This window comes from Geotrypetes seraphini, chromosome 4, assembly GCF_902459505.1.
Source record: "Geotrypetes seraphini chromosome 4, aGeoSer1.1, whole genome shotgun sequence".
Classification (NCBI taxonomy): domain Eukaryota; kingdom Metazoa; phylum Chordata; class Amphibia; order Gymnophiona; family Dermophiidae; genus Geotrypetes; species Geotrypetes seraphini.
In genome coordinates, this window is record NC_047087.1 from 309,820,621 (window position 1) to 309,838,019 (window position 17,399).

At 42.3% G+C, this 17,399-nt stretch overlaps 1 protein-coding gene across 20 annotated transcripts in view; it reads left to right on the forward strand.

The window, feature by feature from the left end:
* TCF7L2 (transcription factor 7 like 2) overlaps positions 1 to 17,399 on the forward strand; it is a 629,988-nt gene that overhangs the window by 477,150 nt on the left and 135,439 nt on the right. For 8 of the 20 annotated variants that reach the window (XM_033940355.1, XM_033940357.1, XM_033940364.1 and 5 more), the window contains one exon: positions 1,668 to 1,740. The exons of 5 other annotated variants lie outside the window; for them this stretch is intronic. In XM_033940355.1, the coding sequence (XP_033796246.1) occupies positions 1,668 to 1,740 (73 nt within the window). Of the gene's footprint in view, positions 1 to 1,667; positions 1,741 to 2,351; positions 2,426 to 17,399 lie in introns of those variants that run through there. 7 more of the 20 variants (XM_033940344.1, XM_033940349.1, XM_033940346.1 and 4 more) reach the window with 3 other exon arrangements.

Sequence of the window (17,399 nt, forward strand, 5' to 3'; positions counted from 1 at the left end):
GTACAAAACATTAAAGCTGAGTGCTTCCAAAGCTGCATTATCCCAGTGTACTAAGCAAACTCTTTCACATTTTATTTAGGTTGGAGTATGAGGGAGCAGATTCCCCCCCCCCCCACCCGAAGCATGTGCCATATCTAACATTTTCTTTCTTTCTTTTTATTTAGCTTTTCTTTTCTTTTTAATATCAGTCTTTTCCGGCCCTAGTCCCTCTTTGTTTTTAATTAAAATAACAATTCTATTTACCTATATATTGTGCTGTCTGATGGACATGTTGCCCCAGGAACCTCAGAATACTGCAGTTACAATGAGGTGACGTAGACAAGATTCATGGAGGGGGCCTTATGCCATGCCCTACTTTTGGGTACTCCAGTGCATTATGAGATTTGCAGTACATTGCACCCCAAATACTACACTGGGGCAGAAAGGTGAAAAAGCTCAAGACTGGCCTAAAGACTCCCTCTAAAATCTTGAGTTGTATCAGGTGTCTGCAGTTTGCAACTATTTCAGCAAAAAAAAAAAAATTCAAATTATTTATGAAACAAGCAATGTAAATATATTGTTAACATAAAGCAGCAGCACTGGCATGCAATAACACTGTTTTTGTAAGTCTGCCTTTTTTTGTTGTCAAGAAGGAGGAATGAGACATTTAAGAGGACATTTTTAAACTGCCTGAGGGGAGGGGGCCCTACAAGTTTGTTTTCAGAGGAAAACTCCCTGTGTAATTCCTCTCTGAAAATTCAGGAATGTAGAGGAATATACCCATGTGTATCATACTTGTCATAAAACTGGTGCAGAATATTGCACCTGGATTTCAAAACAAAACTTCTGCAGACATTTTCCTTCCCCTGTCCTTAACCCTGCTCCCTTTCACCTTCTAAGTAAAAGGACATTTATTTTGGTTTTACCTGCACCACGAGAGGAAGGAACTGTTTTCCAAAACATTGACACAAGTAAACGGGCATCTTACCCATGTAAAATGCATGTTTGAAAATTTTCATCACCTCACCATATGAAATATGTGAATTTTTAAAATCAGAACACTGATTTAAATACAAATCAATACAGCAGTGTAAGCTGGAGATAGTACTGTAAGCAAGAATAGGTTGTCTTCAGAGCCCCAAGCAAGGATCACCTTGATAGTGTTAGCACAATCATGTAACAGAAGGAACTGAGATTTGTGAGTATAGATAAAGAAAATCACTAGAGAAGACCATAGCACCAAGAAAATTAAACCTTAAACTTACTGCATGGTCAAGCTGCTGCTGCTTTGAATTTTGTAAGTATTTTGATGAACAAAATTATGACCAAATTTATTTGGGAAACCATACCTCCTCTCCCCCCCAAAAGAAATAAAATAAATAAAGGCGATGGATATCTAAAGAGAGGCCGCTTGGAGGATTTAGTGTCCTTCTGAACGCATGTTAATGTGCATGCTTAATTATACACCCATAGTCCTTTTAGAAGGGGATACTGCAGCTTTAATTGCAACAGCTCACTTAATATGCAAAATGAATACACTGTGATTTTAAAATTAAATGAGTCCTTTCTTTGTGATTAGTAACAAGTGCATTGATTTTATTCCCTTCTTTATTTTTATTTTTTGTTATTTCTGCTTTTGTTTTTCTCCTTCCTCTATCTGCTCGCTTCTCTCTCTCGAACCTGTTCAGACCTGAGCGCTCCTAAGAAATGCCGAGCGCGCTTTGGCCTTGATCAGCAGAATAACTGGTGCGGCCCCTGCAGGTGTGTATAGTCTTTCTGGACTTGCTATGGCTGGTTGCAACTTGGTGTATTTGGTCCTCCCCTCCCCTTTTTTTTCTCACTTGGTGCCTCTTGGCTCAATGTTGTGATCTAGACTCGAGGGATTGGTGATGGAGGATTGACAGGAGGTAATTCCTCAGGAGCCTCATCTTTCCAGTAAAAATGGGGTTGGGGTGCAATGTTCTGTTTTTATTAAGCAGCCAAATTTAATAGAAGCAAAAGGTTTTGACCATGTGATTTGTTTGGCTTCCCTGAGGAATACTCTTAAATGGTTCCCAAATCCTCTTTCTGATGGCAGCATAGAGCACGTGGCACACATACCAGACCTGAAGCTGTGCAGAAACTGGCACTCTGGGAATTTTGTGTGTGTGTTGTGTGTGTGTGTACACATTTGTATGCATCTTTAGAAGCGTTCGTCCGTGTTGGATTTCTGAGGTGAGGTGGGGGGAGGGGGGAACTGATTACCAAATAACACTACTCCACGTTTTAAAGTAGCTGTAGCTATGGTTTTATGTTCCACTGAGTACTATCCACCATTTTGTTGTGTATTTTTTTTGTATGTGTGTGTGTGTGTGTTTACCTTATGCTAACAGATGCAAATACTCCAAAGAAGTGTCGGGCATTGTTCGGTCTTGATCGACAGAATTTATGGTGCAAACCTTGCAGGTATACTACCACTAAGCCTCTGGGGGAATTATGGACATGTTCTATCCTATATGTGATACTTCTTGTGTAAATGCTAAAAATCTCATGCCCCAGCATTAATTGCTAATGATCTCTTTCTCTTATTTTTCTTGTTAATGACAACGTAATTTCTTTCCTCACCCTCAATCCCATGTTGATGCAAGAAGGGAACCTTATAGGAACATATTCTAAATCTGGGCCTGAGTAAGAATAAAGGGCAACTGGCATCCATGCAAGTTGTGAGTTTTTAAAGGTATTCCACACCCTAAATGTACAGGATGGAGAGTGAGCTTCCAAATCTGTAATTCCTGTTACTAGTGTGGTCTGATGAAATGTCACCTGAAGGGATCAGTTGCATTTTTAGACCGGGGGGAGGCGGGGGGGAATGGGGCAAAATCAAAAGGAACCCTGCAAAGGACAAACGCAAACCATGAATCACCGTCTCCCTGAGGTCCAAAATATAGCACTTCTGTGCAGGTTCAGTTTCTGTGAGTCTCAGGCAGCATAAAATAACATATTATAACACATGTCACTTTGGCCTCAGTTCATCTGTTCATGAAACATATATGCCTACTCTTGTATAGGTGTTTGAATTATAGGAATATGCATGACAGCATGTTGTATGCAGTATAAGAATGGTATAGCCAGTCAGCTCATTGGATTAATGAGACACAAGATGGCATCAGGCAACATAGGAAGGAGATACACATTGAAATTCAAATTAAGAGCGTTTGGTACGCGGGTTCAAATATTCTCAACATCTGAATATCTAATCTTCAGCAGGTTTCTTTACCCACTTGTGCCAGTCTCTTTGGGAGACTGAACCTTTGAAGGCCATTCGGCTAAAATGTTCTCTCCCTGGGTCAGCTTTGCCTGCGTGTTTAAATGCCTCCCTTTTAAGCTGGATTGGAGCTCTGTGGGAGTGGAAGGCATGCTGCAGTTCCAGTTATAATATCCGCAGAAACATGAAACATCTGCCCATATTGATAGTCTACCTGTTGAATCGATTGCCTTTTTTATGCTTAAGAGTAGGTATAGCAAGTATTTTGGTGGCACAGCCTCCTCAGCAAATGATGATGATACTGAGCTTGCTGTGCTTCTGTTTTATGTATACACAATGATGGGCACAGTCACTCCTTGATACTCGGGTTCTGCTGTGGCACCATGTTGCATCATTATAGTGACTGGCTATAAACCCCGTAATACCAATGACCATATCTCTGTTTTCATTTAACTTTACTGTACATTCAAAACTCAAACCACATGGTGACATTTCCATTGTCATTTCAGTCCAGTGGTGGTCAGTTTTTATTAGTATGGTCTTCCAGTAGCTGGCACATGACCCTGGTACACTTTGCCAGAACTCTTTTTTACACATCCTGGAGTATTACTGCATTTGCACAGTACTGAAATGTTGAGAAGTATATAAACAAAATAATCTAGTCCCATTTCTTATTATTTGTCCAACTGTTTGGCAATTGGTAGTGGGGGGGGGGGGTAGATTCCTTATTAATTTAGAACCAATTTTCCTTTGCACCTGAGGATTCAAAACGCATTTTTAATAACAAAAATATTTGGTAACGCTTTCCCAGATAGATTTCTTATTCCTTCCAGTAGAATGCCACGGAAAGGTAGTACACCCCATCCTCTGAGTATATAGAAATATTCCACATCATATTGGATGTCAAAGGGTTGATTGAAAAGACCACTTTCCAAGCACACTTTCATAGGGCTCCCTGTATGTATTACATCCTACAAACTCCAGAAGGAAGACCTTTTTGGAGTGATGTCAATACTGTGGCAAATATTAACAGTAAATTTGAGAGTCTAATTTCATACTTCTGCATACCTTGGCTTAGGAGTGAGGTTCATTACTGTCATGGAATGTGCAAAACTAACCCATATGGAAGCATTGCCCTCGAAAGAAATAGTTTCTCTCGTTCCTATGAAATTACACATCAATGTACTAGAATCTCATCAGCTAGGTGAGAAATTGCTTCTTTGATATAATAATGAGTTTAATTGTAGGATCAGTAATGATTTGCTTATTACTGCATCATTGGGACATTGTGAAGTTTGCTTTATTTATCTACTGCAGACATTAACACTATAGCTGTCTTTGCCAGGCAGGTCCCTTCTTAACTACTTCAGCAAAGGGCAGTGTAATCATTTGGTCTGTAGTAGTGTACATTAGGTAACAGTTTAGCAGGCAAATCGGTATACGAGCAATATAAAGCAAGGCAATATATGTACTTGCTTACTTACAATTCTGCATGTTTACATGTGAAATCAAGTGAGCAAGAATTCAAGAATACAGCTATTCCTAAGGACTTAAGTTGGTTTTGATTTGTTTTAAATATAACTGGTTTTTGTGTTAAAGCATTTTATAAAATCTTGGCATTGGATAATTAATTTTATTGAAATGCAGTTATAGTCGAGAGTCAGGAGTTGATAGTTAGTTTCTCAGCTCTTAAATTTGTATTTTCAGTTCTGGTATATCTGCAGAAACTTAAATACCAGGCATCCTTATGAACAGTTTGTTAAAAGACATATTAAGTGCAAGGTCAAATGGTCAATCTCTCTATTAGAACAGGAGTGTGGAATGCCTTTAAGAACCACAGTTGACTGCACTTCTGTCAACAATTTTCCATGCACAGTGTGCTCTTACTTGATTTTTATTGCTCTCATTGGGGAAAAGGCGGGAGAGGACAAGGGGAAGTGCCAGGAATTTACATAAAGGGGTTCAATTTTAATATCGCTTTCTGCCCAGAGATGCTAGTGATAAATTCTTGGAACAGGCACATTCGCTGAAACTGCAAACCCAAAACTGCAACAACTGAAGGCACCAGATTAGAATATTCCCTGGTTCACCTACAGGTTTGCTGTGTTATCTGACCAGTGATCCAGGCAGTGCTTCTTGGTGGAGGAAAACAAATTAGCTCTTACCGTGCTTTCTTGCCCCTCTAATGATCTCCCTGTGGTTAAATCTGTTGTTTCTTTATTCTGATACAAGCAGTCTTTGAATTTGGAATATAATGATGGTAGGTATTTGTTTCAGCCCAACTCTCCCTCTCCCTCTGTGTAAGTGTGTGTACATATGTTGTGCTGGCACTGTCACATGCTTTTTTTATCATTTTCACATCCTTGTCTTGTGTATCATAAGTATGTAGCCTAGCAAAATACCACTAAGCAGAGTCCTGCATGCCATGAGTTTCTGTTCTTGATACCATTCTGTCAACTTCAATTCAGATTTCAACTTCACAACTGAGTCTGGGGTAGGGATTAGAGATTTTTTTCTGAAACATTTGCTGAGGTTGGTCTGAAAGGAAACCTAGCAAAGTAAACATGGATTCTGACTGCTGGGGTTTTTTTTCCTCCCTTTGTCATCCAGCAGCAGAGGTGCTGTATACATTTTTCATCCTGAGTTAGCACAACTGTGCACTCTCCTTTTTCTGAAGAGGGTTGAAACCACTATCAATTGTCCTATTGCTTCAGTGAAGAAAATAGATGCATCCAGTTTATTTAAAAAAAATTAGAGGCTGCACACTTTACCCTTCTTGGTAGCATACAAGATAACAAAAATAGACAAATTATATAAAACTAAAGTAAAACAAATGACTAAAATGCATAAAAATGTTCAAAATAACAAAAGGCCACAAACAGAAGATAGTCTCAAACATAACATTAAGGGGAGAATTCATCAAAAGATACCAATGATTAGCCCATACTAAACACTAACACCCATAGGAAGATAATGGGTGTCTTAGCGTTTAGCGCTTGTTAATGGTTAGCATCCCTTGATGAATTCCCCCCTAAGCTACTCAGATACTCAACCTCCATAAGCCTGCCTGAACAAATAGGTCTTTAATAACTTTTTAAAGCACTTGTGACTAACTGCAAATCAATTGGAAAAACATTCCACAGCTTCAGCCTTGCAATACAAAAAACAAAAAATTGAAGACCTATGTTGTTCAGGTAATGGTACATTCAGAAGATTTTTAGTAGCTGATTTGAAAGGCTTAGGCAGCTGATAGATATGTAAGTTAGCTGCAGTAATTGCTGGAATGTTATTGTTTAAAACTTTAAATATTAGAAAATTTTATATTTGATCCTCCATTCCATAGAATGCCTATGAAGCCGGAAAAAAAAAGGGTGGTAAAACATAATCAGATTTAGAACAACCTACAATTAAATAAGCACTTGCATTTTGTGGAACTTATAATGCCTTTAAAATTTGCAATACCAAGAAACAATCTATATAATCAATGTGGAATAATTGAACCCTGAGTTAGTTCTAAAGTTAACTGGTGATAATCGCAGAATTGTTTAACTTTAATTTCTGAAAATTATCTGTACAACTTTGTGAAGATGAGGTCTCAAAGATGGAGGAGAATTTCTTGTATAAAGAATAACTCTGTTCATAGAAAACTGAAGAGGTATGTAAGGTGAATGAAAATTGCTAACACCTTAGTTTTAGCCATATTTGAATATAAACAATTTGCTTTCATCCATGAATTAGTTGATCTCAAGCAAAGTTTTAAAAATAGCTTCCTAACAGTTTGTTTTAAATCAAGAAAAATAATTGAATATCTGCATAAATTCTAAATTGAAGACCCAAACAAGCAAGCAGTTTGCAGAGAGAGCACAAATTTATTGTCAATTATTCTAATTAGGACCACAGGAGAACTCTTTATATTTCATTACCTGTAAAGAATCAAACAGTAAATAAGCATAAAATATAACCCTAAGACTATCTAAGAAACAAACACTAAATAAAACATATAATAAAATCTGAGGGCTCTCTATACTAGTCTAATATATTCCTAGTAGCTTAATAAGGTTAATTAATCAGCTCAATAATAAGATGCAGACAGTAGACCAGCAGCAAGAGGGTTGCTATCTATCCATTGAGTGTCACATGTATGATTTTTCTCCCAGTTGGCAAGAAGTTATATGTGTGTGCTCACTGCAAAGAGCTCCTAGCTCTCGGAGAACGAGTACGTTCCCTTGAGGCTAGAGTAGCAGACTTGGAGGAGCTGAGGGAGACAGAGAAGTACATAGAGGAGATCTACAGGGATGTTGTAGAGAAGTCTCACTTCCACTCTGGAGCCCCTGTGCTGCCTTGGAGGAGAGAGGTCTCCTAGAAGGAGAGCATCATCCTGGTGAAGTAGGAAATAATCTTGTAGCTAGGACCTGCCCTCCATGGGATGCAATATCTTCTCACACTGAGGTTGTGTCTCCAGGGGCTTCTGTCCAAGAGGAAACGTTAGGACAGCTTTTGTAGTTGGTGATTCAATCATTAGGCATGTAGATTGCTGGGTGGCTGGTGGGCGTGAGGATTGCCTGGTCACTTGCCTGCCTGGTGCGTAGGTGGCGGACCTCACGCATCACATAGATATAGTGCTGGGGAGGAGCCAGCTGTCTTGGTACATGTAGGTACCAATGACATAGGAAAATGTGGGAGGGAGGTTCTGGAAGCCAAATTTAGGCTCTTAGGTACAAAGCTGAAATCCAGATCCTCCAGAGTAGCATTTTCAGAAATGTTCTCAGTTTCACGCACAGAACCCAAGAGGCAGGTAGAGCTCCGAAGTCTCAATGCGTGGTTAAGATGATGGTGCAGGGATGAGGGATTTAGATTTGTTAGGAACTGGGCAACATTTTGGGAAAGGGGGAGCTTGTTCCGAAAGGATGGACTCCTTAACTGGGATGGAACCAGGCTGCTGGCGTTAATGTTTAAAAAGGTGATAGAACAGCTTTTAAACTGAGATGTGGGGGAAAGCCCACAGTCGCCTGGGAGCAGATAGAAACATAGAAATAGACGGCAGATAAGGGCCACGGCCCATCTAGACTGCCCACCCCAATGACCCTCCCCTACCTTTCTCTGTGAATAGATCCCACGTGTCTATCCCATTTGGCCTTAAAATCAGGCATGCTGCTGGCCTCAATAATCTGAAGTGGAAGACTATTCCAGCGATCAACCACCCTTTCAGTGAAAAAGAATTTCCTGGTGTCCCCGTGTAGTTTCCCGCCCCTGATTTTCCACGGATGCCCCCTTGTTGCCGCGGGACCCTTGAAAAAGAAGATATCTTCTTCCACCTCGATGCGGCCCGTGAGATACTTGAATGTCTCGATCATGTCACCCCTCTCTCTGCGTTCCTCGAGTGAGTACAGCTGCAACTTATCCAGCCGTTCCTTGGAGGATACTATTGAAACAGGATATTTAGGGAGTCCCAGTAGAGAGGTTCCAATAATTGTGAAAGAAAGCCAGTAGGGTTTAAGAGGAAGGCAGAGTAAAAGACTCTAATTTTCCCATATCTTCTCAGCACCCTGTAGTTGCAAGGAAAAATACAAATTTGAAGTGTCTACAAATGCTGTATACAAATGCTAGAAGCCTAAAAAATAAAATAGGAGAGTTAGATGATGAGATAGATATAATAGGCATCTGGAGACCTTGTGGAAGGAGGACAATCAATGGACACTGTATTACCTGAGTACAAATTTTATCGCAATGATAGAGTAGATCAAATTGGAGGGGGTGGGGTTGCACTATATGTTAAGAGAAAATTGAATCAAATAAAATAAATATTTGCATGACATAGATAGCAGTGTGGAGTCTTTATGGATAGAAATTCCTTATGTGAAGGGAAGGAATATAAAGGTAGGGTTATACTACCGTCCCCCAGGACAAAATGAGCACACAGATGAAGAAATGTTTTCAGAGATTAGGAAAGCTAGAGAATTGGGCAATAGTATAATAACGGGTGATTTCAATTACACTACAAGCAAGAAATGAAAGTATGTATAATCACTAGATAAAGAAGCTCATACTCTAAATACACACCTAACGGAACCATCCATCCATCCAAGCACACAAACCAAGCAAACCTAACAGAGCAAAGAAAGCGCAAAAAGAAAAAGAAGTGGAGGAAAAAACCTAAGTTGGGCTTCAGTGGTCAAAAAACTCCACTTATGATCATACAGTATTTCAGTGTTCTAACACCACTCCTACGTTATGCCCAAAACTAGTGCTGTAAATCCAGAAGGAGGTTCCACACTCCCCAAGAGAAAGGGGCACTTGAGACACAGTTCCACCAGCAAAGCAGGTAAAGAAAACAGTACTTAGCTGCTGAAATCACTGATCCAGCGCCTTCACCCTGCACTGCACAGATGGGGCCATAAGGCGCTCTCCCATAACAGTGGCAGAAATATCAACTGTGTCTCAAGTGCTTCTTTTTCTTCGGGAGTGTGGAACCGCCTCCTGGATTTACAGAACTAGTTTTGGGCATAACTTAGGTGTTAGAGCATTGAAGTACTGTATGATCATAAGTGGAGTTTTGAGGCCAATAAAGCACAACTGAGGTTTTTTTCTCCACCTTTTTCTTTCTTTTTGTGCTTTCTTTGCTCTGTTAGGTTTGCTTGGTTTGTGTGCTTGGATGGATGGATGGACGGTTCCCTTAGGTCAGGGGTGTCCAATGTCGATCCTCGAGGGCCGCAGTCCAGTCGGATTTTCAGGATTTCCTCAATGAATATACATGAGGTCTATTTGCATGCACTGCTTTCATTGTATGCTAATAGATCTCATGCATATTCATTGGGGAAATCCTGAAAACCCGACTGGATTGCGGCCCTCGAGGACCGACATTGGACACCCCTGCCTTAGGTGTATAGCTTCTTTATCTAGTGATTTAAATTACCCCAACATTGACTGCTTAAATGTTACATCGTGGAGTGCTAGGCAGGTAAAATTCCTAGATGTCATAAATGATTGCTTCTTGGAGCAACTGGTCCGGGAACCGACAAGAGGGGGAGCTAACAAGAACATAATAAGAATTGCCTTACTGGGACAGACTGAAGGTCCATCAAGCCCAGTATCCTGTTTCCAACAATGGCCAACCCAGGTCCCAAGTACCTAGCTAGATCCCAGTCCTGAGTGGAATGCAAGGTATAGTACAGGAGTTAACTGTGTTGGGGTCCACTGGGAAACAGTGATCATATTGTGATATAATTTGAGCTGATACCGGGAGTGATATCGCAAAAATTGCAAAGACTAGGGGATACTTGATGAAGTTACAGGGAAATATTTTAAAACCAATAGAAGGAAATTTTTTTTCACTCAGAAAATAGTTAAACTCTGGAACACATTGCCAGAAGTTGTGATAAGAGCAGTTAACGTAACTGGTTTTAAGAAAGGTTTGTACAAGTTCCTGGAGGAAAAGTCCATAGTCTGCTATTGAGAAAGACATGGGGGAAGCCACTGCTTGCCCTGGATTGGTAGCATGGAATATTGCTACTCCTTGGGTTTTGGTCAGGTACTAGTGACCTGGATCAGCCACCATGAGAACGGGCTACTGGGCTTAATGGACCATTGGTCTGACCTAGTAAGGCTATTCTTACTTTCTTAAAAATATTAGACTTAGCAGAAAAGGGATGATCCTTTTTGTACTCTAAGGGGTATTAAACCAAGAAGAGCTCTGCAAACCATTCATTACTGAAAATTATATGAATTCAGAAAAAAGAAGTAAACCTGACTAGCACAGTACCAGATAAACCAAAGGCTTCTAATCTCCTTATTAAAATCTCAGACTTGATGGAGTTCAATGCTGCTGAAATATCCAATGTAACCAGAAAATATCAAGTATCTTTATCACACCTGTTTTAATCATATTGAGTATAGAGATTTACAAAGGGCTCCTTTTACTAAGCTGCGCTAGCGGTTTTAGCGCATGCTACATTGCCACGCACGCCAACGCCTCCATAGAACTGGCGTTAGTATTTTTTCTGTATCGCAGGGGTTAGCGCACGCTAAAAACGCTAGCGCAGCTTAGTAAAAGGAGCCCTAAATCTCTATATTGTGTTAAAGATGAAATCCAAACTGGCAGTTGTCTAAAAGTTCATTCCCATTCATAAACTCTTGTACTTGGTCATAAGCCAATTTCTCAAGTACTTCACTAAAAAGGCAACGAGGAAATAGGTCAAGTTTCAGCTAAACAAGGGTCCAAGGAATGACCTTTAAACAATGGTCTTACAGTAGGAAATAACCCTTGTGAAAAAGATTTGCAAATGTAAAAATAGGGTCAGATCATCAGTCAGTGATTTTAGAATGAACAAAATGAATTTCTCACTCTATTTTCCATGGCTTCTCTTCATGCATTGAACAAATAATCTGTGATCTGGAGCTTAAGGTTTTTGTGAATTGCCTCCCTCTCTTTCCTGGCTGTGTTCCTGTAGTCAACTGAATACTGTCTTCACTCCTGATCTGTGCAGCACTGTAGTTCTGAGCATATGTGGTCAGTCCTTGGAGGGGTATATGAGAAGCATGGAAAAAAGTGGTGCTTATTACTAATGGCAGGGCAGGCATGATATTCAGAAACTATGGTTATCCCAGGACAAGTAGGCAGGTATTCTCACTTATGGGTGATGTCATCCGATGGAGCCCCGATGCGGACGCCTCACAAGCAGACTTGCTTGAAGAAACTAGAAGTTTCGAGTCGCCCGCACCGCGCATGCACGAGTGCCTTCCCGCCCAGCACAGGGCGCATCTCCTCAGTTCTTAGTTTTCCGCGGAGCCAAGAAGTCCGTCTTTGACTCTCTGCGTTCAACTTTGTTCTCTTTTGCCTTCTCTACAACCATGGTTGGTGTTTTTTCTTCACGAATCGCTGTTTTATTTTGGGGTTTGTTTTTTTTTTAATTGTTTTTATTAGCAATTGCAAAGGGAACATACAACCAGGATCAAAACAAGCAGAACAAACAGAGCTGGCATAGAAAACAACACTAGAAAACCAGGACAGCAAATGTGCAAAAAAAAATTTTCCGTTCGTTCTCCGGGACGGGCCACTCGACCGCAGCCCGCCAGCTTTTGTCTTCTCTACAACCGTGGTTGGTGTTTTTTCTTCACGAATCGCTGTTTTATTTTGGGGTTTTTTGTTTTTTTTTTTAATTGTCTTTATTAGCAATTGCAAAGGGAACATACAACCAGGATCAAAACAAGCAGAACAAACAGAGCTGGCATAGAAAACAACACTAGAAAACCAGGACAGCAAATGTGCAAAAAAAAATTTTTCCGTTCGTTCTCCGGGACGGGCCACTCGACCGCAGCCCGCCAGCTTCGACTTAGCGGCAGCTATTTTTCAGCCTATGTCCCGGCCTGCTACAGACTTTAAGAAGTGTAGCAAGTGTCGGCGCCCGATCTCTATCACGGACCCTCATAGTCGCTGCCTCAAGTGTCTTGGACCTAAACATCATCCCATGTCGTGCCTGCCTTGCCAAACACTTCAGCCTCGTGCTTTTAAGCGTCGTTGCATTCTGGTGGACAAGCTCTTCGAGATGGAATCTTTGACTAATCCCTCGACTTCGATGGCGTCTTCGGCCTCGACTTCCCTCGAGCCTCCGTCTGCGCCTCCTGCTTCCACCTCGAGCCTCATCAAACCTTCATCATTTGCAGCGGCTCTTGCTTCGAAATCATCTGCTGTATCTTCCCCTGTTTCCTCAGGTCAGATAGCTCAGCAGTCGATTCCGCTGGTAGTGATTAAGGTGTTTAAAACTACTAAGTCAAAGCACACTCATACTGCCTCGAGGGAACCTCCAGCTAAGGCAGATGGTCTGGTTTCAGATGCGGATCCCACCTTGCCGGCTTCTTTCCAGACCATTTTAGAGAAGCAGTTTCTTCAGTACCTTACCATTATGGGTCCTAAACTGCTTCCTATTATCCTGCCGGGGCATTCAGCAGACTCCCGTGAGGTCGAGCCACTTCCTGTGTCCCAGTCGGAGTCACACTCTTTGCAGGGAGCAGAGTTTCTGCGAGTGTCTGGTCTGCCATCCAAGCACGAAAAGCAAGGAGTAGATTCATTGCGAGTGCATCGACAGGACTCCTCACACTCTCAGCAAGGAGTAGAATCTTTGCGAGTGCATCGAGGTTCCTCTTCCAAGTCTCTGGAGCATCGATCCACAGTCTCTAGTCCTATTCATACATTGGCATCGGCTGCTTCTGTCTCCGAGGCGAAATCTTGATCCTCGAGATCTGGTTCTAGACACAGTTCTCACCATCATTTGAGACCTTCATCGAGGCATTCTTCCAGGCATCGTTTTTCGCAGGATAAACCATCTTCCTCGAAGCCTCGCTCTACTCCAACCTCGACCAGACCACCAACTCCTCGTTCGAGGTCTCCGATGCCGGACCTCGAGGATATTCCAACCTCGATTGCCTCGTCCAAGTCACCGGGTTCCTATGACACTTTTTTCCATGTTGAAGCTTCTTCTTTGACACATGCTGCTTCGACGTCCTCGAGACAAGGCATCGCCGGATCAGCTCTCTTTCTCCTCTTTCCTCCGACAGATGGCTGTGGACTTGGACATCAAAATGGATACTGGCTCTAAATATTCTAAGGAATATCTCGAAGTCATGCGTCTTCCTCAGCCTCCAGTAAAGCTTCCACTTCATAAGCTTTCGGACCAGACTTTTACTCAATGCATAGAGACTCCCTTTTCCATACCAGCAGTTCCAGGAAAATTGGACTCAAGGTATAAGACTGTGCATCACAAGGGATTTGACAACTCACAGTTATCTCATCAATCCCTGCTTGTTGAATCGTCCTTGAAGAGATCCTATCCTTCCAAGGTCTATGCTACAGTCCCTCCTGGACGAGAGGGAAAAACTATGGACAAATGTGGATGTCGCATCTACCAGAATGCTATGATGTCCTCTAAAGTCCTCAATTATAATTTTTATTTCATTACTTATTTTGAATTTCTTCTTTCCCTTCTGCCGAAGTTTTTGACTTACATGGATAACCACATGCATTTTGAGTTTCAAGAAGCCATTGCTTCTTTTTCTCAGTTACGTCTCCATCTCCTGCATTCATCTTACGATGCCTTTGAGTTGGCTGCCTGATCGGCTGCTTGCTCTGTGGCTATGCATGGCTTCGAACCATTGACATGGACCCTAACCTTCAAGACCGCTTGGCTAACATTCCTTGTCAAGGCAACGACCTCTTTGACGAGTCAATCGAGGCGGCCACTAAAAAATTATCTGACCATGAAAAATCATTTGCTTCAATCATCAGACCTAAACCAAAGCCAGCCCTGCTGTCATCTATCAAAGGCGTTTTGCTCCAAAGCCGGCTCCTTATACTCGCCCTCCTTTGAAAAAACAGCCACCTCAGAAGCAACAGAAATCCCAACCTTCTCAGCCTTTTTGACTGTTTATACCAGAACATAACCTCCACCGTTCTGTCTCTGTCTCCCTTTCCCCCCCCCCCCCCATAGGAGGTCATCTCCATCATTTTTACAACAGATGGACAATAATTACCTCCGACCTCTGGGTGCTTACCATCATCAGGGAGGGATACTCTCTTCATTTTACTCAGGTTCCTCCAGACCTTCCTCCAAGAGAGTATCCTTCCAATCCATCCCAGACCGTCCTTCTTCTTCAGGAAGCTCAAGCTCTGCTTCGTCTCCATGCCATCGAACCAGTTCCTTTGGACCAGCAGAACAGGGGGTTTAACTCCCATTACTTCCTTGTTCCGAAGAAGACGGGCGATCGCGACCCATTCTGGATCTCAGGGCTCTCAACACGTTTCTAGTCAAAGAAAAGTTTTGAATGTTGTCCCTGGCATCCCTTTATCCCCTCCTCAAGCAGAACGACTGGTTATGCTCTCTGGATCTCAAGGAGGCCTACACTCATATTCCATCCATCTGGCCTCCCGTCAATACATCAGATTTCGGGTGGGGAATCTGCACTATCAATACAGAGTACTAACCTTCGGCCTGGCCTCGTCTCCCAGAGTGTTCACCAAGTGCCTGGTAGTGGTAGCCGCAGCTCTATGGAATCATGGTCTTCAGGTTTTTCCCTACCTAGATGACTAGCTCATCAAAGATTCCACATATCAAGGGGTTATTGTAGCGACCCAATGGACTACCTGGGTCCTACAAAGTTTGGGATTCAAAATCAACTTTCCCAAATCTCAACTTCAACCCTCTCAGAATCTGAAATTCATTGGAGCTGTTCTGGACACTGTCCAACTCAGAGCTTTCCTTCCACAACAACGTCTGGAAGCTCTGCTTCACCTCTGTCACACAGTGTCTTCTCGCTCTTCCATCTCTGCGAGACACATGATGGTGCTTCTGGGTCACATGGCCTCCACAGTACATGTGACTCCTTTTGCTAGACTTCACCTCAGAATTCCTCAGTGGACCCTGGCACCTCAATGGACGCAAGTTTGCGATCCTCTTTCTCGACACATCACAGTCACTCTTTCTTTGAAGAAGTCTCTCCGTTGGTGGATGCTCTCTTCCAATCTTTCCAGAGGCTTGCTTTTTCAAATGCCCCCTCATCAGAAGGTCCTCACGACAGACTCGTCGACCTACACTTGGGCCGCTCATCTCAATGGTCTCTATACTCAAGGCATCTGGATCAGTACGGATCGTCAGTGTCATGTCAATCAGTTGGAACTCAGAGCGATCCTCAAAGCTCTCCATGTTTTTCAACATCTTCACGACACAGTAGTCCTCGTCCGCACGGACAACCAATTCGCCATGTATTATGTCAAACAGGGAGGGACAGGATCTGCCTCCCTTTGTCAGGAAGCTCTGGAAGTTTGGGACTGGGCAATCTGTCACAACACCTTCCTCAAAGCTGTCTACATTCAAGGGGCTCAGAATTGCTTGGCGGACAACTTGAGTCGTCTCCTGCAACCTCACGAATGGACTCTCCATTCCTCGTGTCTTCATCACATTTTCTCACAGTGGGGAACGCCTCAGATAGACCTCTTTGCAGCTCCCCACAACTACAAACTGCCTCAGTTCTGCTCTAGGATATACTCTCCTCACCGCCTCGAGGCAGATGCTTTTCTTCTAGAATGGACGAATCTTTTCCTCTACGCATTTCCTCCATTCCCTCTCATTCTCAAGACTCTAGTCAAATTGAAGAACGATCATGCCACCATGATTCTAATCGCTCCTCGGTGGCCGAGACAACCATGGTACTCCCTTCTACTTCAACTCAGCAGCAGGGAGCCATACCTTCTTCCAGTTTTTCCTTCTCTGCTTACTCAGAGTCAAGGATCTCTGCTTTATCCCAACCTGCAGTCTCTATCCCTGACAGCCTGGTACCTCTCAACATAAACCCTCTTCAGTTTTCTCAATCTGTCAGAGACGTTTTGGAAGCTTCTAGAAAGCTTATCACTAGACAATGCTATCACCAAAAATGGACTAGATTTTCTACATGGTGTTTTACTCGTCATAAGGAACCTCAACATTCCTCCTTATCTTCTGTTTTGGACTATCTTTTGCACTTATCCAATTCTGGCCTCAAGTCTACATCAATACGAGTCCATCTCAGTACAATTGCGACTTTTCATCAGCCTATTGAAGGGAAACCCCTCTCTGCTCATCTGGTGGTTTCCAGATTCATGAAAGGACTTTTCAATGTCAAACCTCCTCTCAAACCGCCTCCTGTGGTTTGGGACCTCAATGTTGTCCTTTCTCAACTCATGAAGCCTCCATTTGAACCAATTGATAAGGCTCATCTGAAGTATCTCACTTGGAAAGTGGTATTTCTCATTGCCCTCAGTTCTGCTCGATGAATCAGTGAGCTACAAGCTTTAGTTACTGATCCACCATTCACTGTGTTTCATCATAAGGTGGTCCTTCGTACTCATTTGAAATTCCTACCTAAAGTGGTCTCAGAATTTCATCTCAACCAATCTATTGTAATTCCAGTGTTTTTTCCATAGCCTCATTCTCACCCTGGAGAATCAGCTCTTCATACTCTGGACTGTAAACGTGTTTTGGCCTTCTACTTGGAACGCACAGATCTGCTCCTCAACTTTTTGTCTCCTTCGATCCAAATAAATTGAGACATCCTATTTCTAAGTTTACCATCTCCAACTGGATGGCGGCTTTTATCTCATTCTGCTATGCCCAGGCTGGATTACCCCTTCACAATAAAGTCAGAGCAATGG